The sequence below is a fragment of the Thermothielavioides terrestris genome, chromosome 3, assembly GCF_000226115.1.
Source record: "Thermothielavioides terrestris NRRL 8126 chromosome 3, complete sequence".
Classification (NCBI taxonomy): Eukaryota; Fungi; Ascomycota; class Sordariomycetes; order Sordariales; family Chaetomiaceae; genus Thermothielavioides; species Thermothielavioides terrestris.
In genome coordinates, this window is record NC_016459.1 from 291,837 (window position 1) to 317,840 (window position 26,004).

General features: G+C 58.2%; 10 protein-coding genes across 10 annotated transcripts; 6 read left to right on the forward strand and 4 right to left on the reverse strand.

The window, feature by feature from the left end:
* The first annotated feature begins 225 nt into the window (after nucleotides 1–225).
* Nucleotides 226–1,655, forward strand: THITE_2116350 (uncharacterized protein). Its single transcript, XM_003653760.1, has 3 exons — nucleotides 226–470; nucleotides 539–672; nucleotides 732–1,655. The coding sequence occupies exons 1-3, from the start codon at nucleotides 467–469 to the stop codon at nucleotides 1,464–1,466; spliced, it is 873 nt and encodes a 290-aa protein (XP_003653808.1). The 5' UTR covers nucleotides 226–466; the 3' UTR covers nucleotides 1,467–1,655.
* On the reverse strand, nucleotides 1,656–4,017 carry THITE_2116352 (uncharacterized protein). Its single transcript, XM_003653761.1, has 5 exons — nucleotides 3,688–4,017; nucleotides 3,365–3,630; nucleotides 3,106–3,300; nucleotides 2,007–3,045; nucleotides 1,656–1,941 (listed from the first exon to the last, which is right to left on the reverse strand). The coding sequence occupies exons 1-5, from the start codon at nucleotides 3,876–3,878 to the stop codon at nucleotides 1,845–1,847; spliced, it is 1,788 nt and encodes a 595-aa protein (XP_003653809.1). The 5' UTR covers nucleotides 3,879–4,017; the 3' UTR covers nucleotides 1,656–1,844.
* Nucleotides 4,018–4,235: 218 nt separating this feature from the next.
* On the reverse strand, nucleotides 4,236–5,895 carry THITE_2116354 (uncharacterized protein). The gene is made up of 3 exons (XM_003653762.1): nucleotides 5,432–5,895; nucleotides 5,027–5,374; nucleotides 4,236–4,955 (listed from the first exon to the last, which is right to left on the reverse strand). The coding sequence occupies exons 1-3, from the start codon at nucleotides 5,790–5,792 to the stop codon at nucleotides 4,396–4,398; spliced, it is 1,269 nt and encodes a 422-aa protein (XP_003653810.1). The 5' UTR covers nucleotides 5,793–5,895; the 3' UTR covers nucleotides 4,236–4,395.
* Nucleotides 5,896–5,934: 39 nt separating this feature from the next.
* Nucleotides 5,935–7,071, forward strand: THITE_2116356 (uncharacterized protein). Its single transcript, XM_003653763.1, has one exon. It carries the CDS (start codon nucleotides 6,201–6,203, stop codon nucleotides 6,750–6,752), a length of 552 nt encoding a protein of 183 aa, XP_003653811.1. The 5' UTR covers nucleotides 5,935–6,200; the 3' UTR covers nucleotides 6,753–7,071.
* A 668-nt stretch (nucleotides 7,072–7,739) lies between these two features.
* THITE_2116360 (uncharacterized protein) lies at nucleotides 7,740–9,760 on the forward strand. Its single transcript, XM_003653764.1, has 5 exons — nucleotides 7,740–8,250; nucleotides 8,325–8,857; nucleotides 8,929–9,021; nucleotides 9,084–9,199; nucleotides 9,257–9,760. The coding sequence occupies exons 1-5, from the start codon at nucleotides 7,858–7,860 to the stop codon at nucleotides 9,610–9,612; spliced, it is 1,491 nt and encodes a 496-aa protein (XP_003653812.1). The 5' UTR covers nucleotides 7,740–7,857; the 3' UTR covers nucleotides 9,613–9,760.
* A 1,376-nt stretch (nucleotides 9,761–11,136) lies between these two features.
* On the forward strand, nucleotides 11,137–13,028 carry THITE_2088966 (uncharacterized protein; the record flags this gene model as incomplete). Its single annotated transcript, XM_003653765.1, has 2 exons — nucleotides 11,137–11,504; nucleotides 11,570–13,028. 2 exons carry the CDS (start codon nucleotides 11,137–11,139, stop codon nucleotides 13,026–13,028), a joined length of 1,827 nt encoding a protein of 608 aa, XP_003653813.1.
* THITE_2116361 (uncharacterized protein) lies at nucleotides 12,996–13,866 on the reverse strand. Its single transcript, XM_003653766.1, has one exon. It carries the CDS (start codon nucleotides 13,718–13,720, stop codon nucleotides 13,358–13,360), a length of 363 nt encoding a protein of 120 aa, XP_003653814.1. The 5' UTR covers nucleotides 13,721–13,866; the 3' UTR covers nucleotides 12,996–13,357.
* A 3,712-nt stretch (nucleotides 13,867–17,578) lies between these two features.
* Nucleotides 17,579–19,075, forward strand: THITE_160890 (uncharacterized protein; the record flags this gene model as incomplete). The annotated part of the gene is made up of 5 exons (XM_003653767.1): nucleotides 17,579–17,980; nucleotides 18,063–18,235; nucleotides 18,363–18,603; nucleotides 18,783–18,936; nucleotides 19,035–19,075. 5 exons carry the CDS (start codon nucleotides 17,579–17,581, stop codon nucleotides 19,073–19,075), a joined length of 1,011 nt encoding a protein of 336 aa, XP_003653815.1.
* Nucleotides 19,076–19,420: 345 nt separating this feature from the next.
* Nucleotides 19,421–20,933, reverse strand: THITE_2170544 (uncharacterized protein). Its single transcript, XM_003653768.1, has one exon. It carries the CDS (start codon nucleotides 20,513–20,515, stop codon nucleotides 20,117–20,119), a length of 399 nt encoding a protein of 132 aa, XP_003653816.1. The 5' UTR covers nucleotides 20,516–20,933; the 3' UTR covers nucleotides 19,421–20,116.
* Nucleotides 20,934–23,759: 2,826 nt separating this feature from the next.
* On the forward strand, nucleotides 23,760–25,523 carry THITE_2116365 (uncharacterized protein). Its single transcript, XM_003653769.1, has 3 exons — nucleotides 23,760–24,209; nucleotides 24,264–24,629; nucleotides 24,682–25,523. Exons 1-3 carry the CDS (start codon nucleotides 23,955–23,957, stop codon nucleotides 25,312–25,314), a joined length of 1,254 nt encoding a protein of 417 aa, XP_003653817.1. The 5' UTR covers nucleotides 23,760–23,954; the 3' UTR covers nucleotides 25,315–25,523.
* The last annotated feature ends 481 nt before the right edge of the window (nucleotides 25,524–26,004 follow it).

Consider the following 26,004-nt stretch of genomic DNA (forward strand, 5'->3'; position numbering starts at 1 on the left):
CGAGGTGGGGGGAGCCGGGACGGGAGGCGGAGAGTGACACGGCGCTGGACGTGGAGAGGCTGTGAAACGCGAGACGGGCAGCGGAACGGGGGCTCAACATGAAGCATTGAGTGGGCTTCAAAGGATCGGCTTGGGGAGGCTCCACAGCAGCCAGAGCCACCGGGTGGATGTCCCCCACCTGTCCCGACCCACGGGAACGGGTGACGGCAGCAATCGACGGTTGCAGGGATGCGAGCCCGACGACTGGACTGGTCTGCCGAGCGAGGCCATGCGCCTCGCGGCGTCCTTGTATCCCGAATTGGGCGGGCTGTGAAGCTCCCTTGAACGGTCTTCGTCACCTGCTGTGCAACCGGACTTCTAACTGCAGCGGTATTCGCGTCTGTTATCTGGTGTGGTCCGAAACAAGTTCCGAGTGAGTGAGCCATTGATCTCTGGCAGAAACCTTCGGCACCCAGCAGCAGGCAATATGGGTGAGTTGCCCTGAGCGTTAGTAGCGCTCGATGTGTGCTCGAACTGAGACCTGACAACACCGAGACAGCGCCGCTGACTCCAGTCTACCTCTTCTCCCATGGCTCCACCATGATGCTCGGCGAGGAGTCCGAGTCGGCCGACTACTGGAAGAAGGCCGGCGACGAGGCGCTCGCCAACGGCATCAAGGGGGTGATCATGATGGTATGTGCTTCAAATCAACAAGTTCCTGAAAGAGCTCCCCGGACTGATCAGTCTCTCAGGGGGCGCACTGGGACGCGCCGGGCGATGAGATCCACGTGGCCACAAACCCCAACCCGGGCAAGTCACCGGTGGCCTACGTGCACCCCAGCAAGTATGTCGACTACAAGCTGAACCCGGACCTGGCGACGGCGGAGCGGTGCATCGGCCTGCTGCGGGACGCGGGCTTCGCGGCGTCGGGCGACGCGACCTTCGACTGGATCCACGACACGTACCTGATCCTGATCCGCATGTTCCCGGGGGGCTGCCCGCCGACGACGCTGATCTCGAGCAACCAGCTCTACGACCCGCACTTCCACGTGCGGGTGGGTGCCGCGCTGCGCCCGCTGCGCCGCGAGAACTACCTGCTGATCGGCTCCGGCGGCGCCGTGCACAACCTGTACCGCAACCGCTGGATGCCCATGCTGCGCTACTCGGACAACTTCGCCCAGGAGCGCCCGCCCGAGCCCTGGGCGCTCGAGTTCCGCCAGGCCGTCGAGGACGTCATCCGGAACAACTCGGGCCCCCGGCTGCGCCGCGCCATGACCCGCCTCATGAAGCACCCGCTGTACCGCGACGCCCACGCCACCGACGACCACTTCATGGCCGCCATGTTCGTCGCCGGCGCCGTGGGCGACGAGGAGGACGAGGGCGTCACCGGCGAGCTGGCCGCCGAGACCTGGGAGCTGACCAACATGTGCAACAGCCAGTTTGTGTGGGGGCGGTGGCCCAAGACACCGGCACTGACGGCGGCATGAGGGCTGCTCCTTTGGTATTATGACATATGATGTCTTTGCTTTTATGCTTCTGTATTTGTCACCGCCAGTGTGAGATGGTCGTTGATTATTCCATGCCAAGTTCGTGTTTTACCCTCGACTGCGGAAAATCGTGTTTGAAATCTCAGTTCTGGGTTCCAGACGAATTGCCGCCATCAGGGACATGATAATCAAGCATCAGAGAGATTCCCCTAGGTAATGCCTCAGACTGATCCTGAGCCATGTAATTCTATGCGCCTAGGGGGTTGTCGAGCAGCAGAACCAAGCAATCTTTAGCGACTCTACTTGCATTCGATGCATCATCTCTCTGCATCATCTTCTCTGAAGGCTCCTTGCTGATTACGGCCCCGTACAAAACCCCTAATCCTCCTTCGGCGGAATAATCGGCAGCGTGATGTAGTTCTCAAAGCGCGGGCCGAAGTGGATGTGGTTGAACCCCTCGAACACCTCCTTCGACCTGTCCATGATCGTTGTTAGCCAACCCCTCGCCGCGCGGGCCTTCTCGTTCAGAAAGCAACTCACCTGTCCACCGGATCATCATGCGTGAAAATCCCACTGCCCTGGGTATCCCCCGACGCGACCTCCAGCACCAGCCGGCCGCCCTCCTCCACGACCACGTTGGTCGGCCACACCTCCACGTCGACGGCGTACACCTCGCCCTGGATGACCGGCAGCACGTCCTTGCTGGTGTAGTCGCGCTGCGGCAGCCACGGCCGGTGGCGGTGGTGCTCCGTGTTGACGCGGCGCAGCGACGTGCGCAGCCAGCCCTTGGTCACCGGCACCGGGTCGCCCGCCGTGCCCGTGTAGAAGATCTCGCGCCCGTCCGGGCCGAGGTGCCGCAGCGTCAGGAAGAGGTCGATGTCGGACGGCGTGGTGGCGCTGGCCGGGTCCGGCGAGACAGACACGTGCAGGTGCGCCACGATGTGCCCCGTGATTTCGGTCTCGGCCGTGAAGGGGGGTGTGGTGAATTGCAGCAGCTGGGGGTTGGTCATGGTGCCGAGGGCACGGTAGGTGAGCTTTTTGGTAGGCAGAGGTTGGGAAGGGACGGTGGGGAGGAGGGTGAGGTCGGGGGTGAGGTAGAAGCGGGTGTATTGCGTGCGGGCGAGCGGCCATTCGTTCTCCTCGCGGCGGGCGTAGGCCTTTTCGGCCTCCGCGTTGTTGAAGCCCACATTTCCCTTCCGCAGGACCAGGCTGACGGGCGGGACCTTTCCTTCCTGCGACCAGCCGACGCGGTCCTCGCCCTTGAGGAAGGCGTCGAGGAAGCTGCGCTGCACCTCGACCTCCTCGTCGTAGTAGAAGGGCAGATCGTGCCGGCCCGTGATCATGCGCAGGTACTTGAACTTGGAGCCTGCATGCGTGTAGCCCTCGATGTTGCCGCGCAGGTGCAGCAGGATGCCGCCCCAGTTGCCGACCGAGAGTAGCGGTACCTCGATGTCGCCCAAGTCGTACTCCTTGGATGCGTAGTAGGGCTCGTCGCGGAAGCGGTGCACCTGGTTGTCGATGGTCTGGTCGCGGCGGTTGGCAGCCAGCTCTTCCTCGGAGAGGTCGCCCTCGATAGTGTCTAGGGATGAGTGAATTAGTGGCTTCCCCTTTTCGGATTCATGCGGGACAGAAGACATACCCGGCCCCCAGTTGGACGCGGCCCTGCCCGGGCGCCCGTACTGGTTCGTGATGACCTGTCGGTTCCACCAGAACTTGATGAACCCGTTGGACAGGATGCCGCCGTGACGGCACCGGTCACGGTAGTAGTCCGACATGCCCTCCCATGGGATGATGGCGCTCAGGCCTTTGGGCTTGCGGGCAGCCACGCGCCACTCTGTCAACAACGTCAACCAGGGGAAGTTCCTCCAAGAAGAAAGCAGCACCGGCCAAGAACGTACGGCTCCCTGCGTAGTAGCTGATGCCCAGCAGGCCAACCTTCCCGGAGGACCAGGGCTGATCCGCTGCCCACTCGACCACATCTACGAAAGCATCGGTGGTGGCCCGGGACATGGTGTCTAGGATACCCGGCGACTGACCGAGCCCCACCTCGTCGGCTCGCACCACAGCATAGCCGTGCGCCGTCCAGAAGCCCGGGTCGGGCGTCTCCCAGGCCGAGTGGGCCGACTTCTGCCGAGGGTTGACCTCTGCGTACTTGTCGATGAAGCTGGCCGCTGGATTAGCTACTGATGATGTCGAGGCTCTAGCAGCATGCCATGCTTACTCCTTGTAGTGGATGTCCTTGCCGTACGGCCCGTATGTTACCAGGACCGGCACGCGCTCGGCCGTCTTGGGCCGGTACACGTTGCAGCGCACCACCCCGCCGAGCTTTAGCGGCACCGAGGCATTTTGCTCAAAGATGTAGGGGAAGTTGACGTCGTCAACCGTGTGCAGGTCTCGGAGTTTGTTGGGCATTGTGTCAGGTTGGTCAAGGGAGCCTCTCTCTGGTAAAAGCGCCTCGTTTCCGCTCTCGAGTTCTCGGCCGGCGAAACGAATGTAATATGCCCTCCAGCGCGAACAGATAAAGAATGGGTTCGAAATACGGGTGATTGCGTGTGCCGTGCGAACGTACTCGCTGCCGTGACCCAGATGTGGGGTGAGACAGTCGGCGGTCGGGAGTTGCTGGGAGCGGCGGGCCACATCCCGGAGACCGAGAGTCCAGGACGCCACAGGGCAGTCGGACATCCGAAACAACCGGCACGACGTTTACTGTGGTGGCAGGCACGACCCTGTGCTGCAGCAGTCGCATCTGGTGTGCATGAGTGTGGCCGAGGATGCCTAAAAAAAAAAAAAAAAAAAAAAAAAAAAAAAAAAAAAAAAAAAAAAAAAGAATATGGACCAGTAATGGTAAATAGATGGTCAGATGAATGGCATCACATTGATACATGCATGACTGCTTCACCTCTTCCCCGGCTGCTCCCCTCAATCAAAATTAAGATAGCCGGCTCGCCACTAGCCGGCCGACACACTCGCCGAAGCCCACGCCCGACTGCTCCCCTCCCGCAACGGCCGTCATGCGCACCACGTCACCGTCCTCAAGGAACCGCCGCTCGCTGCCGTCCCGCAGCCTAAACGGCCTGGTCCCGCCCTCGGTGAGCTCGAGCATGCACCCCCTCGCGTCCTCCCCGTCCCCGCTCACCGTGCCCGTGGCCATGATGTCGCCCGTGCGCAGGGCCGAGCCGGCGCTCGCCGCGTGCGCCAGCATCTGCCGCGCCGACCAGTACATGTCCTGCACCCACGACGTGCCCGCCACCGTCGCCTCGCTGCCCCCGTCGTCGTTGCCCGCGAGGATCTCGACCTGCATGCGGACGGCGTAGGTGCGCAGCGACGGGTCCTGCAGGTGCGGCGGGATGGCGACGGCGGGGGGCGGGCCGGCGGTTTGGAACGGCTCGAGCGCGTCGAGCGTGACGACCCAGGGGGAGATGGTGGTGCCGAAGTTTTTGCCGTTGAACGGGCCCAAGGGGGTCATTTCGAAGCCCTGTATGTCGCGGGCTGGGGATGGGAATACAGGGTTAGTCATGGCATTGTTATGATGGCCCTTGATATGAAGGGAGCAAACTCACCGCTCCAGTCGTTCAAGATGACGAAGCCGAAGATGTGCTCGTCCGCGTCGACCGCGTTCAGGCGCTGCCGCATGGGCAGCGGCTTGCCCACGATCGCCGCGAATTCGAGCTCGTAGTCGACCGCGCGGGAGGGGCCGAACACCACCGGCGGCGGCTCGTTGGCGACTGCCGGGGCGGTCTTGTCTCGGTACTGGCCCATCGGCCGCTCGACGTCGGTGCTGGACACGACGACGGAGCTGGCCCGCCCCTGGTACGCGATGGGCATGTTGAAGAAGGCCGGCGGCGGGCGCGCATCGTTGATGATGATGCGGCCGGCATTTTTGACGTGGGCGAGGGAGCAGGAGAAGTCTGGCGATTCTGGTCAGCGAAAGAAGGCCATGACAGAGGAAGTAACATAGTGCACACCTGCGAAATCCCCGACGCTTACTGGCATGTGCATCTGCACCTCCGTGATATCTTCGACGCTTCCAGGGGGGAAGCTAGACACATCGCCCCTTTTCCGGTACTGGTTCTGGATTTCTTGGCGAACACTGCGCTGGACCGACTTCGGAAGCGCGGCAAACTGATTCAGAGTGTCGTTGGCGAATACTTCCCCGGGCAGCCCGCTGACGCCCGCAAACAGGCCGCTGGTGAGGCAGTCATGCAGGAAGATGACCGAGTTTCCGAGTCGGGTCACAGCCCGAGGCTCGGGGTGTTTCTTTGACGATGCAATGCCAAATGGGACGTTGCGGTCCGAGAAGTGGTGGGCGTACTCGGGCGAGGCCATGTTGGTGAGGGCTGGCGATGTCTGTCTGTTGTGCTCCTGCTCGCACGCCGTAGCCTTCTGCTGGGGCTTCCACGGCCCGTGTCCGATGGGAAGCGTATATCTCAGTTGTAACACATGTATTTTGCTGGGGTCGTATGCCCTGAAGCGATGGTCACCGGGCTCCGCGCCCTGCGGCCGGATCACCCGAGCCCACTTCCCGGTGCACGGCAGACAATTGCCGAATACCCTTCCCCAGACAATGGGGTCTTCCCACCACAAGCATTGCCTTCAAACACCAACTACTAATACTAATAGCTTTGTGAGAGAACTGCTAGTACCTACTGGTCAACTTATCCGAAACGCCCAGTCACTACCACCCTCATCTTCTCATCTCTTCCATTCACACCTACATCAGACCCCGCCCACACCATGGCTCTCCAAGGCAAGCTGCCCCATCCCAACCGCTTCATTACCACGCACGACGCGTCCGGCAAAGCCATCATCGACGAGTCGATCCCCGCGCCGGCGCCCTTCTACTCGCTCGGCCCGGGCGACGCGGCCTTCGCGCAGTGCTACGTCACGTCCCAGTTCCCCGTCGAGCTCAACGGCGGCGCCGACACGGCCGTGTACCAGGACTTCCTGCGCAGCCCGCCGGGCCTGGTCGTCTCGGGCGGCACCGTGCTGCGCTACGTCGACATGCCGCCGGGCGCCACCTCGCCCATGCATCGCACCGTCAGTCTGGACTACGGCGTGGTCCTGGAGGGCGAGGTCGAGCTGGAGCTGGACTCGGGGGACAAGAGGGTGCTCAAGCGCGGCGACATCTGCGTCCAGCGCGGCACGATGCATCTGTGGCGGAACTGCAGCCAGACCGAGTGGGCCAGGATGCTGTATGTGCTCCAGCCGTGCAAGCCGGTCGTGGCTGGCGGCGTGGAGCTGAAGGAGGATTACGGTGACATGAAGGGGGTCAAGGCTTCGGAGTAGGGTCGGGCGCGGTTTAGTGGAGTCCGGCTGCTCGTCTTAGCAGGAGCTTAGAAGTCCGAATAAATATTACCACTCGTGAGATCCAGAAGTGTCTTGAGAGTGGTGGCGTTTTAAAAATTATATGGGTTGTACTTGTGAATCCTGATTCCGGGTAAATCTTATCTGGTCAAACATCAGATCTTCATCGCATTACAGAGACTAAGAACTCGATTGTTGTCTGAAACGCTAATTCACCCCCTAGATCTCCCCACCGATGCCGTACTTGAATATGCGATCATTCCACCTCCCCACTGTGGCCCTCCAGACCTGGGCGGCCGTCTTGACACGAGAATTTGGTTAGGAACGACATTTACTGAATTCATTACCTCGCAAACTCTCATCAAGCTCACCGGATAGACTCACCGAGTTGAGGTAGACCCCCGTGAACATGACGCCGATGAAAATCTGCTCGGCTCTGTTGTTGTACACTCGGACCTCGCTCTGGTCGCGGTCTCTGTTGATCGGACGGAACGGCGGCACCCGGCGATGTGTGGTATCCCAATCGGGCGGGTTCACGGGTGCCGTCGCCTGCGGCCTGACAGCTTCTGTGCTCCTGCCGATGTTGGGTCGGGGTGATAGGGCCGGCGAGTGGTGCAGCTCGTAATCCTTTAGCACATTCTCTCGCGTGCGAGTTTGGATCTGGGTGGTGGTTGACATCGCGATCACTGGCTCGAAACGACAGGAATGAACACAGTTTGACAATGAATTCTTCGTGGCGGGTGGATGAGCAGATACGAACAGGCTAGGTATGATAGGTTGCACAGTCTACCCCATTGAGATGCCCGAAAGTCCCGTCGGACTGTGGGCGTCCTTCGTTTGAACTGCCGAAACGGGACGGAGCCGCTGTCGGGATGTGGAGGCGGGTCTGCCGACGACTCGGAGTGCCCGCCGATGACCCATGCGCGCCATCTGTACCACGCGAGTGCGTTCACCTTGCAGCTACCCCCGGCGGACAGCTTGGGGGGCTTTAACTCGGTGGGGAATTCAAGTTGTGAGCAGTAAATAGGTACACCTTCCGATTTCCAGACATCAATCTCAGTGTACGTAGACCCTAGATGCCACAACCATGCCGAGACCATTCAGCAAGATACGGTCCGCCGCCATCGACGGCCGGGCCCTCAACCCCATCTTCCGCAAGCTCCAGCTGAAGCAGCTGCACGATGCGCTCTCGGACAAGGCGGCCGAGATCCAGGAGGCCATCGCAACCGACACTGGCCACACACGAGCCGAAGTGCAGATCGAGTACTGGCTGGCTCTGCGGCAGCTGAGCCAGGCTCATGCCGCTCTCGACCCCAAGAAGGCCCTCCACGACGAATATGCCGTCTCCAGAGGCGAAAGCGCCTCGCAGAGGGAAGCGGTCGGCATCGTGGTCATCCACCCTGCCAAACACGCCTTCTTCTCATGCCTGATGTCCGCGCTCGTGCCCGCCCTGGCTTCCGGGAACTGCGTGGTTGTCGAGGTAAGAAGCAGGCGCGTCCATCTCGGCTTCATTCGAATCACCCGCTGACCAACCGAACCATTAACAACCCACAGACGGAGCAATCCCTCCTGCGCACCCCTCCGCTGGTCCTCGACCTGATCGCGCACGCGCTGGACCAGGACATCTTCGACACCGCGCCCGCGCCCATCAGCGAAGCCGACCTCGGCCACCCGCACGTCCGCGTGCTGCAGAACGGCAGCGACGACGCGGCGCCGCGCCTCGCGCACCGCCTCGTCTCGGACCCCGAGGCGCGCGTCGTGGCGGTCGTCGAGCGCGACGCCGACCTCGACTTGGCCGCGCGCGAGCTCGTGCGCGCGCGGTTCGCCCTGCGCGGCCGGTCGCCCTACGCGCCGGACGTGGTGCTGGTGAACGAGTGGGTGAAGCGGGAGTTCCTGGAGGCGGCGCTGCGGCACGCGGTGAGGGTTGGGGGGCCGGGCGGTGGTGGTGGTGGTGGCGGCGGGGAGAAGACGGGTTTGCGGATGGGTCTGGGGCCGCAGGGGCCGGTTGCGGACGCGGTGAAGAAGGAGCGCGGCGTCAGCGTGCTGTCGTGGAGCGCGGCTGGGGCGGTGGTGGATGTAGAGGATAGGTTAGTTTTTTGGCGCATCGGTTTGATGAGCTGGGCTCTAGCTTGTGATGTGTGGCTGACTCGCCGGGCAGAAAGTCGCCGCTGCTGCAGCGGAAGGTGCAGGAGAGCTGTCTGCTCGTGCACGCCGTGACCAGCATAGACGACGCGATTGATTTCTCGCAGGGGTAAGTGACATCCCACATTACCTGGCCTCCTTAGACATTGGATGCTGACGCTGAGGCGAAAGCAACCGGCGACTCGGAGCGGCCTATGTCTTCACCAAGCCCTCGGCGGCGAAATACATCTGCCAGTTCCTCGACAGCCCCATGTCCTTCGTCAACCATGTCCCAACGAGCCTTCTCTGTAAGTTGGATTCTTCGCCTTGCCTCTCAAGCTTCCTCCGTCTCACTTCCCTCCCAGTCCTGACCATGGCCCCGTCCAACACGCCCGTCGACCCCATCTCCTACGCCCCCTACAGCGAAGAGACCTTCACGCGACCAAAGGCGCAATTCGCCAGCCCGTCCGCGCAAGAGACCGTCCTGGCCGGGCTTCTGCTGCAGCAGCAAGGTGCATCGGAACAACTGGCCGCCCTGGTCCACGAGTCGACCGCCAAGTTGCCCGTCTTCAAGCGGTCCAAGGTGGCCTTGACGCACTTCTTCAACCAGGGTATCCTGACCGGCGGCCTGCTGCTGCTATCGACGATGTTGGGCGTCACGGGGGTGTGCACGTACTATGGTTTTGGGCTCGTCAGGAGTCGATTGCTCCACGGTCTGTAGAGAGATGTTCAACTGTAAAATGGATGCGGAACAAGAGCTATTGTAAAAGAAATATCCTCCTTTGCCCTTTGCTCAGCTTCAAACAGGGTTGTGCTACATGAAGTGTAATGCTCGACTCACGTCTCGTGGTATTGATCGCTAGTCTCAAGGTGAAAGTTTCCCAGTGACTCGAAAAAACCGGTTTCTGTACCTGTGGGAGATTAAATGCTGAGTGTTGAGAGACGCCCCGGGAGGTTGGCGCTCCGGGATGCCATTCGTGGCGATAAAAAAAAAAAAAAAAAAAAAAAAAAAAAAAAAAAAAAAAAAAAAAAAAAAAAAAAAAAAAAAAAAAAGGGGGGGGGGGGGGGGGACGGCGGTTGCGAGCTCTTCAGCTTGGTTTTATGGCTTAATGAACCTGCCTAGCTTCACATCCACCGCTGAAGCCAATACTCACTACCATCAGCATTTTGGCTTCTCCGAGCCCGGTTTCACAAACATCAACAAAAGCAGGCCAGCAAATATCCAAACGGGCTTGGGAAGCTGGCCATGAGGTACAGTCTCAAGACCCTTGCCGCTTGCCGCCTTGGCCTTGAGCCCGTCTTCGTCCACCCCATATAAACGAAGCTGCTCCATTTGTTGGCCCAATGCATCAAAATGTCATCCCGTGCAAGGCCCTCAGGCACCACCTGCAACAAGCCAGGCAACATAGGCTGAATCAGAGAAGCAAGACCAAGGCACCTCTGAGACACTGGCGGCTTTGACGCTAACAAACCTGCAAGGCGCGAGCGGTTTCAAAGAAAAGAGCATTTGAACCAAAGTCCTGGACAGCGCTGCATGAGCTTCTGTGTTCCAAAACTGAAAATTGCTGCTGCAGCGGCATCCCATGCAACGCCCGCCCGGGAGGTTCACCTATCTTTGGGCCAGAATAATGTGCTACCTCGCACAAAGAGCGAGACCAAGCGTACCACATCTCATGGAATGCCTCATGTCGCCATTATTCTGCAGTTTGCCGGAAGCTGTCTCCGAGAAACATCAGAGAATCTTGCCCTCTTGCGAAAACGAACAAAGGCAGGCAGGCCCTTTCCAATGTGTCGATATTTTCTTTTATTTTCGAGTGTCTCATCCGTGCTCATCTCTTGGTGGACAAACAATTGATTCGCCTGGCCCTGCGGGTGCGCGAAGAATTGCCTGAGCATCCACAGCCTTCAATATGCGCTCTTGAATGGATTGGAAACAGAGCATACTTAACGCGGCCAAGGTCGCATTCTGCGGCTTAGGCACTCTCCAACTCACTGTTGATCGGCTTTTGATAAATAGCCATAGGCACTGATTCCCTCACACCAGCCACTGGGTAGTTGGAGGATAGATGGTGTGATGCAAAATGAATTTACTCATCTAACACCTGTGACTGAGACACATCTCAGTCCTTACAGTGATAACTGAGACAATGCCTATTTTGTGGTAACAATGCGCGATGAGACCGGAGCACATTCCTGGTCTCAGGTGCCCCGGCCGGTGAAGCGGTGGCAGCGGTGAGAAAGAGCGATGTTGGGTTTGAAGGAGAGCGATGCGGATACTTATGCCCAGCTCACCACCCGATCATTGCGCCCAGTCGGGCCAACAGATTCAGGCCTCGCCAACCAGCAGATGGGCCAAATTTTCTCTCGTCCACCGGGGAACCGCGATCTCTTCTGGCTCGTCCCGCCCGCGGTTGAAGCTCGCCGCCGCCGCCGACACCGCCGCCGGAGGAAAGCAAGAAATCAGTCCAATTTCAAACCAAGCAGCAACGGATCGAGGAGGAACGGCCGCACCAAACACCCCACCACCTGCTGCCACGAAGCCAGTTTTTGGCCTGATTATTCCATGCCGACTTCACCCTTCAACCTGGAGCAGGACCCGACGCACTGGTCCGTGTAAGCTCCACTCTCCGCTGTCCTCAATCCGGGGGCAACCTCCATCTCACTAACCGACGCAAAAGCATGCCGGACCTCACCCAGCCCGCCGACGCCGCCCGCGGCCCGCTCAACACCTGGATCATCGAAGACGTCCAAGTCCGCAAGGTCATCCACATCGACAAGCCCGACGGGCCCTCTTCATACATGCCCTCTTCTCCCCCCTTCCCTCCCCCGAACACCAACCCAACCACCGCCGCCGCCAGCGGCACCGTCCCGTCAGCCTTCCCCACCCCCAGCGCCCAGAACAGCAACAGCAGCACCAAGTGCAGGACCACCTCCGCCCCCAGAGCCATGCCGCCCACCGGTTCCTGCACGGTGTGCAAGGACCACCACTTCCACCCCGCTCGCGCCGCGCTTCACCCACAGATCCCCACCGCCAACAACGCAGACCGCACCACCACCACCTCTCGCGTCACCAGCGCCACCCTCGGCCTGGACCCCTCCAGCTACTACCGCGACCGCGTTCAGGACGCCACCGACTCGCTTGAGCGGCAGGCGCTGCGGGAGCAGCAGCGGCGGGAGGCGGAGTTGCGCGAGGAGCGGGAGCGCGAACGGCGAGTGAGGCTTGAACTGGAGCGGGAGCGAGCAAGGCTTGAAGTGGAGCGCGCGGCGGCCGTAGCGGAGGAGGTTCGAAGGGTGCGCGAACGGCTGGAGCGTGAGCGGGCCGAGGCGGCGGAGAGGGAGAGGGCGGCGCGGGAGCAGGCGGCGCGCGAGGCCGAGGTGAAGACGCAGACAAAGCAGCGCGAGCTGGAGGCGGCCGCGGCCCGCGCGAGGAGGGCCAGGGAATTGGAGGATGCCGCGGTTGCGCGGGCCGTGGAGGAGTCGATTCTTAGCGAGGCGGCGAGGAGCCTGAAGGTGGCGGCGGAGGAGGAGGAGAGGGGGAGGAAGCGGGTTGCCGCGGCGGCGGCCGCCGCCGCCAGGGAGAAAGCGATGATGGAGGCTGAGGCCGTGGCGATGGAGGAGAGACTGTGGCGATTGGTGGGACGGAAGCAGGAGTGGGGTGGGTTGAGGATGGCCGGCGGGCTGGCCGAGCATGGCGGCTTATTCGGCCCGGCACTGCGCCCGTTGGGACCGAGACTGGCCGACTTGCGGACGCTCGATGATCATGGCGGGAAGCACATGCCGTCTTCGCCCTCAGCGGCGTCGCCCTTGGCCGGCTGCGCTGGTCATAAGGGACCGGTGCGCCAGTCGTCCGAGTCGACATGGGCCAATTCCCCTACGTCGATCTCTTCCGGTCCCACTCTCCGGGCCAGCAGCTCGACGAGCGAGGCATTTGGGCTCGGCCCCTGGGATCGAGAACTCGACATCGGCCGACTCGGTGAGACCGAGGCGCACATCTGGCGCAATGGGCGGGAGGATGGCTGGGGGTGGCGCGAGACTACCACCGAGCGCCACGAGACCATCATCTGCCGCGAGGAGGGACGCAACGGAGTAGGTTGCTGCTGCAGGGACGTCTCCAAGCCCACCTCGGGTTTTCTGTGAGCATCCAACAATTGGACAGTATTGGGCGGCGGAGTCTTCATTTTGGATTCTTGTTCGCGCAGGTTTCGGTTATTGGACGGTTTGTTTTTTTCCTGTTTTTGAACCTTCACTTGGAAGAGAACTCATAGACTTAGATTGCTTGGAATCAGGGAATTCAACACAGATTGAGCTGAATCATGATCGACCGTTTATCGAGGGATCGAATCACACAAGGAGGCGAGAATAGACGGTTGGGCACTTCGATACGGCAACAAAGATGTGAGCCGGGGCAAACTAATGACAACAAAGCAATCGCACTGAGCGAACAACTGCATCTGCCTCCCATATACCTAATCCTCCTCTTCATCAGAGCCCTTCGTCTCGTTCCGAGGCGCGGGGGGAAACTTCGCTTTTCCTTCGGCACTCGGTCCCCATCCGCCGTAGCCCTGAGACGTCTCCAGTCCGCCAAAGCCCGAAGCCTGACCCATGGCCAGCTTGCCGGCGAGTTGGTTGCCAGCGACGCCGGGCCGGTCCTTGGCCCATGCGTTCAGCTGCTCCCGGTTCATGCCCGTATACTTCTGGAGGTCGGCGTCCGAGATCTTGACGTTGCGGCTCGTCTTGGCGTCGACATAGCGCTGGTAGAGCGACTTTTTGGTCTTGGGGCTTTTTCCCTCGGCGGAGGGGTTCATAGCTGCTTGTTTGACACTCGTCATGGCTGTGGAGAGGCTGCTATCCGCGGTGCTGGTAGGTAGTGTGGCCGACTTAATAGCGGTGGGTTGGTAAGGACTACGTGACAAAGAGATGGTTCTGTGTTGAACGCACGAAGACTGAACTGGACTTTGACTGTTGTGGGAGAAGGATGGTGTGCTTTAAAATGGGCGATCCAGGCACGTAGCAAGCAGCCGATCTCATTTGCTTCGTCTTGAACTGCGAGTGTTTGCCCGCCTGCTCCGCCACACGCTACGCGCCAATGCCCACTCACAGTCACCAGACAACCAACGCCCGACCTAGAACACAGCCTCATAACAGTATGCAAAGAATCAGCTGCTCCTCGTTACGTCGCAGTCTTGGGGGCCAAAACTCGGTGGTACTCCGGCGCCCGGGTCGAGCAGCTTTCCTGCTATTCCCGGGCGCCAGAACACCAGCCTGCAAGAAGAATGTTGGCTTTCGTCTGGAGCTCTGTAGCAAGACGCCCACACACTCTGCAGCCTTAGAAACTTCTTCGTTCCGGTCGTACCCGAGCCAGTGCACTACACAGCCACATGTCGCCTGCTCGCATGTGCTTGATTGTCTAGAGTGCGTTGCCAGAATCTCAACAGCCCAACTCCTTCTACGACGCAGTGCGGTCCGCCGGTCCGCAAACGGGGATCTGCATGTTCGCAGCAGCCACTGAGGAGTGACCGGGCCTCAGTTCCCCTACTCGCCTCCTGCCCACATATGCATCTTCTCTTGGCCCTCATTGGATTCAAGCTGCCATCCTAACCCCAACTCGCGCTAGAGGACTTGAGGGTCTTCAGTGGCGATGGGCAATCTCCAACGTTACTCTGTGAGTAAAGTGAGCGCTCAAGGCTCTAGATTGGATATAGCCACCTCGTCCACGGTGCTGGCCATGGGCTTGATGCTGTTCCCCCTCTATGTTCCTCTTCTTCTTTTCTGTGCTGAAAGGAAGACTGCTTAAACCTTTGGGACCAGGGAAAGTTAAATAAAAACGTAAAGCTCTACAATACACGTAACGTGGACCAGAACCATGATTCCCAGAGCACACGCTGCAACGGCATCGACCAACAACGCCAGGGCGACCGCCCCGGTGAATGCCGCGGCCGCGAGCTTCGTTCTCATCTCGGGCCCAGCGGCGAGACGAAACCACACCTGCAAGATATACGCCGTCCCACCGGCGAACATGGTCGCCACTCCGCGGACCACCAGCAGCTGCACGACTAGGATGGCAAGATAGATGGCGAGCGCGATCGCCTTGCGCAGCTTCCGCCAGCGACCGCTCAGGTACGGCGCGAGCCAGAGAATGAGACGGGGGGGGGACTGCCCGGACTGGCCCGGTAGCAGCCGGCAAAACAATGCAATCGGCCCGGTGCTGGTACAGGCGTTCGCGCCGGTGGCTTGCGCTACCGCTGCCGCTGCTTTCTCGTCTTTTTCCTCTTCTTCCAGGTTAGCCTGTGCCGGTGCCCGACTCTTCCCGGTCTGTGGCACGTGTGCGTACTCTGAGGCGATTGGTTCTCATGCCGGTGATGCGCGACTGCCATTACCACCGTCACGACCCAGAACGCGATGATCAGGTAGACGTAGAGGGCAAACACAAGCGGGTTAAAGGCTTGCTGCTGTCCTGGCTGCTGCCTCTGGTTTCCGTGTTGCTCCATGTTTGATGAGCTTCAAGAGGTAACTGATTTATTTGGGTGTTCAAGAGTTTGGCCCCGAAGGCTTCGCTGTCTAGACGATACTGCAAGTCAGGAGTGTGGGCGAGTGTAACCGTGGCTCCGCAGCGTGCTCCGCCAGCGACACGGCGAGACATCAAAAAGCGTCAGAGCCCAGCACCACCTGGTCATCCGCCCGCATGGCTGCTTGGCTGCGAAGCCCCACTCACATACACGACTTAGCTAACTTGATCCGTCGATGTGCACTCAGGCGGTTATGGAACAACGCTCGGGCCGAGAGCACCTTCTCTCGGCCTCGACAGAGTATTCAGGCTCTCTTCGGGCAGGCTGCCATTCCAACCCCAACCTGAGACCTGTCCTTCGCGGGTTTTACGCGGGAATGAACAAACAACGCGTCTGGAGTACAGACAACAACATGTCGCCGACCGCGGCTTCGCTGGCGCTTGGTCGTTCTGATTGCTCCCGATGGCTCGACGAGAGTCCCGAGAATATGGGATATGGTTATCGCTGGTTGGACTAGGGAATTGGCCTGGACGAATCGACCGTGTCGCCAGGTAACCGAGTGGATTGCGGCGCGTGGGTTGTGGTTTGTGCTTTTGTGTCCGACATCCACTCCCGGGCCGGTTCCGGCATTTTCTTGGATTGGCTGAGACCAGGCCAGAACTTGGGGATAGATATTCAGTATAATAGCGCTACCTCGCTCGCAAGGGGAGCGTAGAAGACCGTGAGGCTACCTATGGTTGCATAGGGTAACAGAGAACATCGCGCAATCCACAAACCGAGTGTTTCCCGGAGGGTTTTATACACAAGTAGCGTCTCACACTGGATCGTGCTTCTCTCCCTTTGAGATGCCCCAGAATTCTCCCTGGGTCAATGTTCTCCCCCTCTTGCAGCTTCATCAGTTCCAAATGAACATCCGGTGGTCCCCCTTGATCGTCGGCAAGATGGCAGACAGTACAGCAGAAGAGAGCAGAGTGGCCGAACTGCAACGGAACTGCCAGCCTGAACAGCATACAATGTAGTAGTTGTGGTATTGGCTGTTGATGGCCTACCGCTCCAGTGCACCAGCCCGGCCGGCGTGGTGCAAGTCCGAGCCATTGAGCTGCGCCTCGAACCCCCCCGCGTCTTCGGCAAGGCGAATCTGCTGCATAATTGCCCATCTTCTAGGGGCACATTTAAGCTTCTTCGTTGTGGCACGGGATGTGGAACGACCACCCCGGTACGCGGTGGCACTGAGTGCTTGAGAAGTTGGGCCAGCGTGAGATACCAATGTGGAATGTTGCGGACACGGCTGCCCAATCGGCGGCTTTCTGAGGTTCGCATGATTTAAAAGTCGGCTGAAAGAGGAAAAACCCGACGACACATCGTCCTTCGCCTTGTCGGGTCGGCAGCCTATGCCGGTGCGGGTTCGCAATGTCATGTCGGACGCTATCCTGTTCCGGGCTACATTTCTTAGCCATCCATACTACAGCAAGGCAGTTGGGACGTCAAGAAGACGGGATGCCACGTGTGATAGGTCGTCGAAGCAACCGAATGCCGGTTAAAGAGGCGACAAGGACATATAGCGCCGTCGATCTCGGCAGTTTTTTAAGGTGGCCGGCAGATATATATCTACGGAAATTCTGCGTGTCGCAACGCAGCCGAACAGGCTGCTGGTTTGTGGCCCACCGCGTCCGCTAAATAAACCCCCATCCAGAGGATCACTTGGCCTCCCTTTCCTGGACAATATCCCGGGTTGCGAATTGTGAAACCATTGGGAGGGTCCCACTTTGTTGCTTCTCGTTGCATACCCCGTGTCTGTCAGGAGTAGGCACGGTAAATTGGGTGCCATTAGCCAGCTCTTGCTGCTCTTCTAGACGCCGATGGGCGTTTGCATGTCTATATAGAGACATATCTATATACCGCAGGGGTGACTCTTTCCAATCAGTGCCATCCCAGCCCCGCATGCAAATGAAGCGATATATGACTTTGTATCCCGGAGAGTTCGGGAATGGCAAGTCGTGGTCGCCCCCGTGGAAGGCTTCCGCGACAGCCTAGGCCCTCGATGGCCCCCGTGGGCCCTAGGAGATACGCTCCAATATATATTGTCTTCCACTTGCCCACCTCCCCGTTGTTGGTCGACTTCTGGTCTGGTTCTCCAAAGTCGCCTTCGCCAGCTGACCTCAAGCTTTGACTCGAATCGCCATGAAGTGGCTCTCGCTCGCCCTCGTCCTTGCTGGGCCCTCCGAGGCCGCCCTGCGCTTCGGGTGCTCCACTGTGAGCATCCAGCGGCTTGACCCCCTCGTCGAGCCAGGCAAGATACCGTCGGCGCACCTGCACCAGATCGTGGGCGGCAACGCCTTCAACGCGACCATGGTGGGCGACATCTCGGAGAAGGCCACCTGCACGACGTGCACCTTCTCGGAGGACTTCTCCAACTACTGGACTGCCGTGATGTTCTTTAGGCACACCAACGGCTCGTACAAGCGCGTGCCCCTGATGCAGAACACGGCGCTGCCCAACGGCATCAACGGCGGCATGACGATCTACTACACGCAGCAGGACTTCACCTCAAACGGCAACCAGAAGATCACCGCCTTCAAGCCGGTAAGCAAACCACCGACACCAGGCTGCCTGCTTGTCTGCCAGGGGAGCGTGCCGACTGACTCGGCTCTTTTGTCGTGCTCAGGGCTTCCGCATGACGGTCGGCAGCCCGACGTACAGCGCCGCGCCGAGCTCCTCGGGCAACCCGGGCCTGCGGTTCGTCTGCCTCGACAACAAGGCGACACGCTTCCCCGAGCTGCCCACCTTCCCGACCAAGCCCTGCAAGGGCGGCATCATGACGGTGCACCACTTCCCGGCGTGAGTCCCCCTCATCCGCCTACAAGAACTGCGGTCCTTGCCTTTCCCACTCCATTCCTCCCTTGGCTTTCAGTCCCCCCAACCTCTCTCCTGTCCTGCTCTGGTAACTAACGTTGTGCTTCCACAGCTGCTGGGACGGCAAGAACCTCGACTCGCCCGACCACCAATCGCACATGTACAACACGGTGCGCGAGGCCTTCACGCCGGCGGGGCCGTGCCCGGCCTCGCACCCGGTGCGCATGCCGCAGCTCGCCTACGAGACCCTCTGGGACACGACGCAGTTCAACGACATGTGGCCGACGGACGGCAGCCAGCCGTTCGTGCTGAGCTTCGGCGACCACGTCGGCTACGGCACGCACGCCGACTACGTACGTTTTTCTTTACCTTTACTGTTCTGTGTGCGCTGGGTTAGGCTGGCGTAGATGATGGCGCAGGCCCTTTCCCCGTCCCAATGTTCCCCTTGTCAATTTTGGGTCTTCTGCACGCCCAATGATGTCTCCTGGTACGCTCGGAAGGAACGGGAGGGCTGACAGGTTCTGGTGATCAGGTCTTCGGCTGGAAGGGCGACTCGCTGCAGCGCGCCATGGACTCGTCGTGCATGTTCACGGCGTGCGAGAACGGCAGGCCGCTGAAGAGCCAGAGCGTGGCGGACATGAACAAGTGCTCGGTCAAGAGCACGGTGCACGAGAATATCGATGGATGTAAGTTATCGTCTCTCCTCCGGCTTCTCCGATTATTGCTTCAGCGTTTTTTTGCTCTTGGAGCTTGAAAATTACGGATGCTGACTCGTGCTTTGCAGGGCTGACGAGCCTCCCTGGCCAGCCCAGCATGTCGATGTGAGATGGAAGGGGTGGGTGGGTGTCGTCGGTTGTGTGAAATGCGATGGGGGTTGCATTGGGAGTTTGGAACACGAGTCCGGGGACGTGAGACGTGTTTCGATTCTGCCCAGTTATACTACTATTTTATTCCTCCGTAGCCGATCTTTCGATTGTATGTCAGGTGCGAACATGTTGGTGAAAGCCGTGTGCCGTACGAGCTTCCCATGCCAAGATTGTGGTGATGGCGGATGCGAGGTCATGCCTCAGACCTGGCATCTTGCAGCGATAGGACAGGCATGAAGACAATGCGGTAGGCAACATCGCCGAGTTGTCAGGAACACACTCCTGTATCCGGGAGATAGCAAGTCTGTGACCCACAACAATCATCGCAGCCGCGATGGGATAAACTTCAATAAGCCATACATACATCCGCCGCGCCGGTGAAGGCTGGCGCTGGCGTTCACCCGGCACGCTGACAGCGAGAACAGCAAGCCCGTGGTAGGATTACAAGAGTCCGCCCACGCCGCTGTCAGGCTTCCGCAGCCCGCTTCTCCGGAGCAAGTCCATGAAGCCGTCTAACCCCAATCGAGGCCACTCCACTCTCCACCTCGACATGACAAGATACCATGCATAAAAATGCCCCCACAGACCTTGCAAGAATGCCAACATGCCAACCGAAGTGTAGCGACGTCGTAAAAAGCAGGCCGTATCGTCAATGCTCCGTCTAGGCGCCGAGCCCGACCGAAGAGCAGAACTTTTGGTCGTCAGAAAGAAATGATCGAAATAGCCAAAAATATTGAAGGGTGGCTCCGGTACCGCCGCAAGGAGGAGCCAACGGCACAGGAGTCAGCGCAAGTCGAGCGCCATCGCCTGTGCCACAACCGCCATCCGCCGTCCCCGGACCCCGTGCAACAGAGGCACCTCCGACCCGGGATGACGCGGGCGGACAGCAACTGCCGCATCGGCGATCCCCAAAGCGGGCCGATCAAGAGCCACCCGCCACCGAAACATCCGAAACACCGAACAGAAAACCCAACAAAACTCCACCTCTTACACTCGCTCCTCAATATCCCCTCTCGTCATGGAAACTAACCCTGTTCCTCCACTCGCCCTGTTCCCGCACCGTCGGCATGGCACCCATCACTTCCGGCTTCGCGCTCGACCCAAACCCGGGCATGGACGACCACCGATTGAGCCGCTTCTGCTGCTTGCTGGTACTCTCTCCCGCGCCGACTACGTGCCTTGCCGCGGATGCAGCGGCCGTTGTCACTGTGGAGGCCGCGCTCCGGCTCGTGCTGGACGAGGAGCCCGTCGTGTTGGGCGACTGGTAGATGTACTCGCCGTCGACGTAGATGGCGTTGGACACGAAGGTCGAGCGGCGGTGGCGCCGGCGCGTGTAGCGCTGCTCGAGGCGGAAAAGCTCGATCTTGGCCTGGATGCGGTCGAGCAGATTGAGACCCATGGTGGCTGATGGGTGGTTCTTTGTGTGTGGGTGCGCGCGCGGGGCCGGATGGGTGGAAGTTGGTTTGGGAGGGAGCGGCAGGCGCACCGCCTTCGTCGTAGGCCGTCGATGGTGGGAAGTTTAGCTTCTGTGTTTCGTTGGGTTGTCGTGGAGACAAGAGAGCGTTTGTCGGTGCCTTGATCAACGGATTGGCTGGAATGTGGCTGCGTCCTCAATCTCGCTGGTCCGGGTATCTTATGAGCGATCCGCGGAGCTCGGGGGATCGGCGTGGTCTCGCGGCAATTTTCGCCTCGTTGGGCTTCAGGCGGCTAATGTCTGGTCGGCGTTGGACAGAAAATATGCGAGGTGGGGATGGACCGGAAAGAGAGGAAAGAAACCAAGGAGCGACAGGGACAAATGTGCAGAGCGATCGGGCTTTAGGTTGGAAGTTCGGGAACCGAGAGAAGAGGAGCAGAGCACCAAAATGGTGAGAGGGTCGCAACAACGCAACAGAAGGAGCGAGCTTGCAGCAGGGTGTGGAGCGCACGTGCAAGGGCCACAGTCCTTGAAAGCCTGGGCATCGTTCTGTGGAGCTTCCATCCGGAGCTACATTAGCGTTAGTGTGTGTAGTGTAGAATCCGGTTGGTTCTTGCCCAGAAATCAACCCCACTTGATTTAATCGAAACTGGTCGTCTCCCCGCTTCCTTCGTGCTCGACTTGGCGCATTCTGCAGGACAAGCGACTTGTGTTGTGTGCCCCTGGTATTCCCCCTGGCAATCGCAGCACGAACGCCCACGCTGCTGCAAGGGCACTGACCAGCCATCCTTACTTGAGCTTGGGCAAGTGGGGACATTCAGGGGTCTGGCACGCGGCCAAGCGCCTAGCGCACGACCTTGCATACGACCATCAGCTCATTACATAAACTACACTAACGTCGCCCACACCCATATCGGTTGCCCATAGATACCGGTCAGCCACACAAGCCACTAATTTCCCACGGTTCAGAACACTACAACAACAACATCACTAGCCTGTTTTTCCACCAAACCTTGATCAATCTTGACAGTTTGTTGTTTTCCAGATACGTTAGGAAGATGGCTAACCAACCTGACAAAGAAGATCGAATTCGCCTTACGATCGAAGCGTTCTAAGCCAAGAAAGTCCACAGCCTTCGACAGGCCGCCCAGCTCTTCAATATCCTGCATTCCACACTTATAGACCGCTTCAGTGGCCGTACTTCGAACCACCGGGCCGCTACTAAGCACTTACAACGCCTTACACCTATAGAGGAGGACTCGATCGTCAAGGCAATATACCAGTTGGATATATAGGGCTAGCCAATGTCTATCTCGGCTATCGAACATCTAGGTATACAACTATTATATACTAAGGGCGATGATAAACCTCTAGGCAAGAACTGGTATTACAACTTCCTTTCCTAGCATCTAGATCTTCGAATACACTGCTCCTACGTATTAGATCAGTTGAGGAAGGATACTCTGGACTATCAGATAGCTGCCCAGTGGTTCAACCTCTTCTAGACCACCCGCCTAGTATATAGCATCGCCAACGACGACATCTACAATATAGATAAAAAAGACTATATAAAAGAGATTAGGGACAACGCTATAGTAATTGTTCTACGCTATAAGGAAGTACTATATTCGATTTAGCTAGACAACCGCGACTAGGTGTCGATCATCGAATATATCTTAGCCAATAGCTTCGTCTTACTACCCTTCGTTATCTTCGAAGGCACTTATATTTAATAGGCCTAGATTCCTTCTAGCCTTAACGACAATATAGTTATCTAGGTCTCTCCCAATAGCTAGATAGACTATAATATTGCCTTTAAATAGATCTAGCACTTCAACAAGTATACCCGCCCTCGAACTATAGGTATATATTAGCTATTGATCTTCGACGGCTATTTATTATACATTTTACTATAGTTCGTTGAGTACTATAAAGCTAATAAGATTATACTGCTCTACCTACTACCGTATTCAACCTACGAACTATAGCCCCTTAATATAGGGGTCTTTAGCCCTCTAGTATAGAGATATCGCCAGTTGGTTATATAAAACGCTCTGTTCAATACCTCCTAGATCAACAACTTCCAGTTCTTAACTATCTACCCGCAAATACGTAAAACGATCTACAAGAATATCGCCAACGTATAAAGGGGGGCTAGATTAATACCGTTCAACCCCAATAAGATCCTAGTATACTATCGCCTAAAGACCTCCCCATTTATAAGCTTTACCAACAATTTTAGGCAGTCTATAGGCATCGAAGCTACTAGAGCTATAGCTTCGAAGATTGATAGTCTTATAGAGGAGGTCCTCAAGGTTTACGCTACACCGATCAAACAGAAGATAGTCCAGTTGAAGGAGGAATATCTAACTCTGTAAGCTAACTACAACACCCTCAATAGGCTAAACCAAGCCCTAGTCAAGAAGAGGCTAGAAGGAAGGAAAAAGGCTACAAAGAAGCACTTCGGCGAGGCCTACGTATTGACAGTTGTAGCCATTCGAGAGCAACTGCGTCAGAGGCAGGAGATTGAGGATGAAGTAGCGAAGGCGAAGGCATTCCAAACAGCCATCCAGGGCGTTGTAGGCTTTGCAAAGAAGGTCAATAAGGAGCTTCCGGCACTGAGCTTCGAAACCACCATCTTCCAGTAGTTGGCCTGCAATTACTAGCTTGCGAATAGCTTTAATTTTGAGCTGTTTTAGGCCGTCTTCGTACGTGATGCTTGTTCTAGTGTTGTAGCTTGCCCCTGAATTTTGTATGGAAATTGGCTTACTGGATTAGGGACAGTTTGGTGGCCGGGATCCGTGGGCAACCGACATGGGTGTGGGCGACGTTATTCCGTACACTACGTGTACTGTGTACCTAATGTAATACTCCCGTCCGTACCTTACTGGAGTCGCCAACAGCTTATCGCGCAAATTGGGTAACTAAGTCTAGCCCAAGACGGAGTGGCGCCCTCAATAATGGAAATGCAGATGCTGGCGTCGGAAGAGCTCAACTCCGGCTGGGCTTGGTTGGGGAACCAGGAGTGGCCCGTGCGTCTCCCACCTAATTTGGCAGGAGACGCACGGGCCGCCCCTGGGGTGTGTTCTTTCACAGTAAAAGAACTGCTCGGTTGTTTTGTGAACTAAGTGTAACTTACTGTATTACACTGTGTATACAGTTCCATGTTAACCAAGCTACCTGGTACCTGGTACGAGAGAACCGTAACCTCCCCACCTTCTTTCAACCTTCGTCATTCAAGCACCATCTACCCTCGACCGACAAATCCCAAGACCACGCACGAACCACGCGAGTAGCCATACAGCATCATCTCGCGTTGCAAGGAAATCGGTGATCAAAAACTACTCAACTCTTTTTGGTGCGCCGCAACCGGCAGGCAGGGAACTTGCCCCGCATGGGTCAACCACCCAATGTGACAGCCGAAATGCTCGGCGCTGAGCACTACCACCCTCTGGTTGGCGCCATCCACAACATCTTGTCTACAGACCTTGCCGAAACTACATTTGCGCAGCTTTTTGACGGGCTTCCCGATGTCCACACGGTTTGGGACACGCGCGGGGCTTTCTTGCTCAAAGGCCACCCCCTCATCGAACATGATCGGCTGTGTGACGGCGCGATCGAGAACTTCAAAGTCTTCCGCGACGGCTTCGACCCTGCTGTTCTAACCTTCAATGCATGGGTACGTATACCCGCTCCTACCCTCTTAGAAGCATCGGTTGCTCATCCGCAATAGGTCATGCAGCGCTACCAGAACGCCTCGCCAGGCTCTCGCGAGTTCAAGATGCGTCTTTGTGAGCTTGTGGCGGCATCAATTCACCAAATCGCGGTCCTCATCTTCCAGTCGCCGACCAAGTTGCACAGCAAAGAGTATATCGACTTCGTTGACTCCTGGAAGAGGGAGTCCCGATGGGTCCAGTATGATGGGTGCCCTCCCTACCTTGAGAAAGCGATTGAGCCTTTCCCCACGCTCTTCTTCCATTGTGACTACGTCGACGACGATCAGTACCCGCACGGCGTCGCTGATGTGGCTGGATACTGGGCCGAGGATCGTGTCCTCGGGGGCATTGTGCTGTTTGATCGCGGCCAGTCCGGAACTGAGGTGGGTTTCCCCGTATGGTTTCGCCGAGTAACCTGGGGCTGAAGCGGAACAGTGCAAGGACATATATTTCCACTCTGGTCGGAGACGAACGACATTCCGGGTCTGGAGACTGCAAGACACCCAGTTCGACCAGATGGTGGACTTCCTGCTCTCCGAGGACGGCTCGGCGCCTTCCCCGTTCCCTCTCCTTGCGTCCTCTGAAAATCGACATCGCCATGACCCTTGGGACGCAATAGTCTTGCATCGGGTTTTTAGAGATCCATGGGAGCGCAAAGTCCCGCCCACGAAACCGGAGGAGCGCGATGTCGTGGCAGCCGGCGACTATCCTGAGCTCGACGACATGGTCAACCAGGTCCAACTGGCGGTACAGCGGGAGCCGCATATGGTCTTCAACTGGAATGCTGAGATGGAAGCGCAAGCATTCCCTTGGCTGCCGCGCCGTCACGGCGGCGGGGATGTGGGCGACGGTGAATCGCCTCTGGAGAGCGAGTTGTCTGACGATGAACCGAACTCGTTGTGCGCCTTGAGCCCACCCAGCACGCCGCCTCCTCCGAGCCGGATCGGTATATCGTTGCAGGCCGACGCAGTGCCAGACTCTAACACTCCTTTGGGGCAGGAGGGACATGATGGTAGTCCGGCTGAGGCTGCAAGGGATAGTGAGCCCGTTGGCCAGGGCTGCGGTTAGGGTTGATCGGGGAAAGAATGGCAGGTTCACTGAGGATGCCTGCTCGTTGAACGTTGCCGCAGGCTGCCAACCGCGACAGTTCTCATATCTCAGAGGGGAAACAGAGCACGAAACGTGTTCGGCAACCGCGCCTCAAATCCGAGGCCATCAGAGCTTAGACGCAGTTGGCGAAATTTAACCCATTTCTTAGCGCCTGTCTCCTGTTGCACGACGGCTTACTGCCAGTTACACTCACGGCAGTTACATATCCTTTGCAGTAGATCGCGGCGCCTTTGTCATGGTATGGTAATGTGCCTACGAGATCATCGTCCTGACACCCGCGATGTTCTTCCCACGGTGCTCAAATGAGCACAATTCGATCGGAGCGTCATAGCAAGTCGGATACGTCATCTACGAGGCTAAGGGCGACGCATATAGCTTCATTTTGTTGTGTCCCACTGAAAAGATTTCTTGGATCGTCTCATGCACAAGTGCTCAACATGGCCCGCGGCTAACGGCTGCGAGAATGGGCAGAGCGGGTGTTCGCGAGGCCCTGGAGTCAGTCGCCTTTGCGATGCAGGCTTGCCGCCATGATTGGCAATACAGCCACAACTTCGCGATTCCCTCCACTTTGGCGCACAAGATGATCAGATGAAACAGAACATTTGCCGCGACGCGACGCGACGCGTCAGGGACCACCTGTTGGGGTTC

Excerpts from the sequence above, each read along its gene's own strand:
- THITE_2116350 (XM_003653760.1), top strand. Across the intron at positions 673-731 it reads TCAAGGGGGTGATCATGATG|GGGGCGCACTGGGACGCGCC; the intron begins GTATGTGCTTCA and ends TCAGTCTCTCAG.
- THITE_2116352 (XM_003653761.1), bottom strand. The coding sequence starts at position 3,878 with ATGCCCAACAAACTCCGAGACCTGCACACGGTTGACGACGTCAACTTC. Across the intron at positions 3,631-3,687 it reads AAGGACATCCACTACAAGGA|CTTCATCGACAAGTACGCAG; the intron begins GTAAGCATGGCA and ends TCCAGCGGCCAG. Across the intron at positions 3,301-3,364 it reads CAGCTACTACGCAGGGAGCC|AGTGGCGCGTGGCTGCCCGC; the intron begins GTACGTTCTTGG and ends CGTTGTTGACAG.
- THITE_2116354 (XM_003653762.1), bottom strand. The coding sequence starts at position 5,792 with ATGGCCTCGCCCGAGTACGCCCACCACTTCTCGGACCGCAACGTCCCA. Across the intron at positions 5,375-5,431 it reads AAGCGTCGGGGATTTCGCAG|ACTTCTCCTGCTCCCTCGCC; the intron begins GTGTGCACTATG and ends CAGAATCGCCAG. Across the intron at positions 4,956-5,026 it reads CATCTTGAACGACTGGAGCG|CCCGCGACATACAGGGCTTC; the intron begins GTGAGTTTGCTC and ends TCCCATCCCCAG.
- THITE_2116356 (XM_003653763.1), top strand. The coding sequence starts at position 6,201 with ATGGCTCTCCAAGGCAAGCTGCCCCATCCCAACCGCTTCATTACCACG.
- THITE_2116360 (XM_003653764.1), top strand. The coding sequence starts at position 7,858 with ATGCCGAGACCATTCAGCAAGATACGGTCCGCCGCCATCGACGGCCGG. Across the intron at positions 8,858-8,928 it reads GTGGTGGATGTAGAGGATAG|AAAGTCGCCGCTGCTGCAGC; the intron begins GTTAGTTTTTTG and ends CTCGCCGGGCAG. Across the intron at positions 9,200-9,256 it reads TGTCCCAACGAGCCTTCTCT|TCCTGACCATGGCCCCGTCC; the intron begins GTAAGTTGGATT and ends CTTCCCTCCCAG.
- THITE_2116361 (XM_003653766.1), bottom strand. The coding sequence starts at position 13,720 with ATGACGAGTGTCAAACAAGCAGCTATGAACCCCTCCGCCGAGGGAAAA.
- THITE_2170544 (XM_003653768.1), bottom strand. The coding sequence starts at position 20,515 with ATGGGTCTCAATCTGCTCGACCGCATCCAGGCCAAGATCGAGCTTTTC.
- THITE_2116365 (XM_003653769.1), top strand. The coding sequence starts at position 23,955 with ATGCTCGGCGCTGAGCACTACCACCCTCTGGTTGGCGCCATCCACAAC. Across the intron at positions 24,210-24,263 it reads TTCTAACCTTCAATGCATGG|GTCATGCAGCGCTACCAGAA; the intron begins GTACGTATACCC and ends CATCCGCAATAG. Across the intron at positions 24,630-24,681 it reads GCGGCCAGTCCGGAACTGAG|TGCAAGGACATATATTTCCA; the intron begins GTGGGTTTCCCC and ends GAAGCGGAACAG.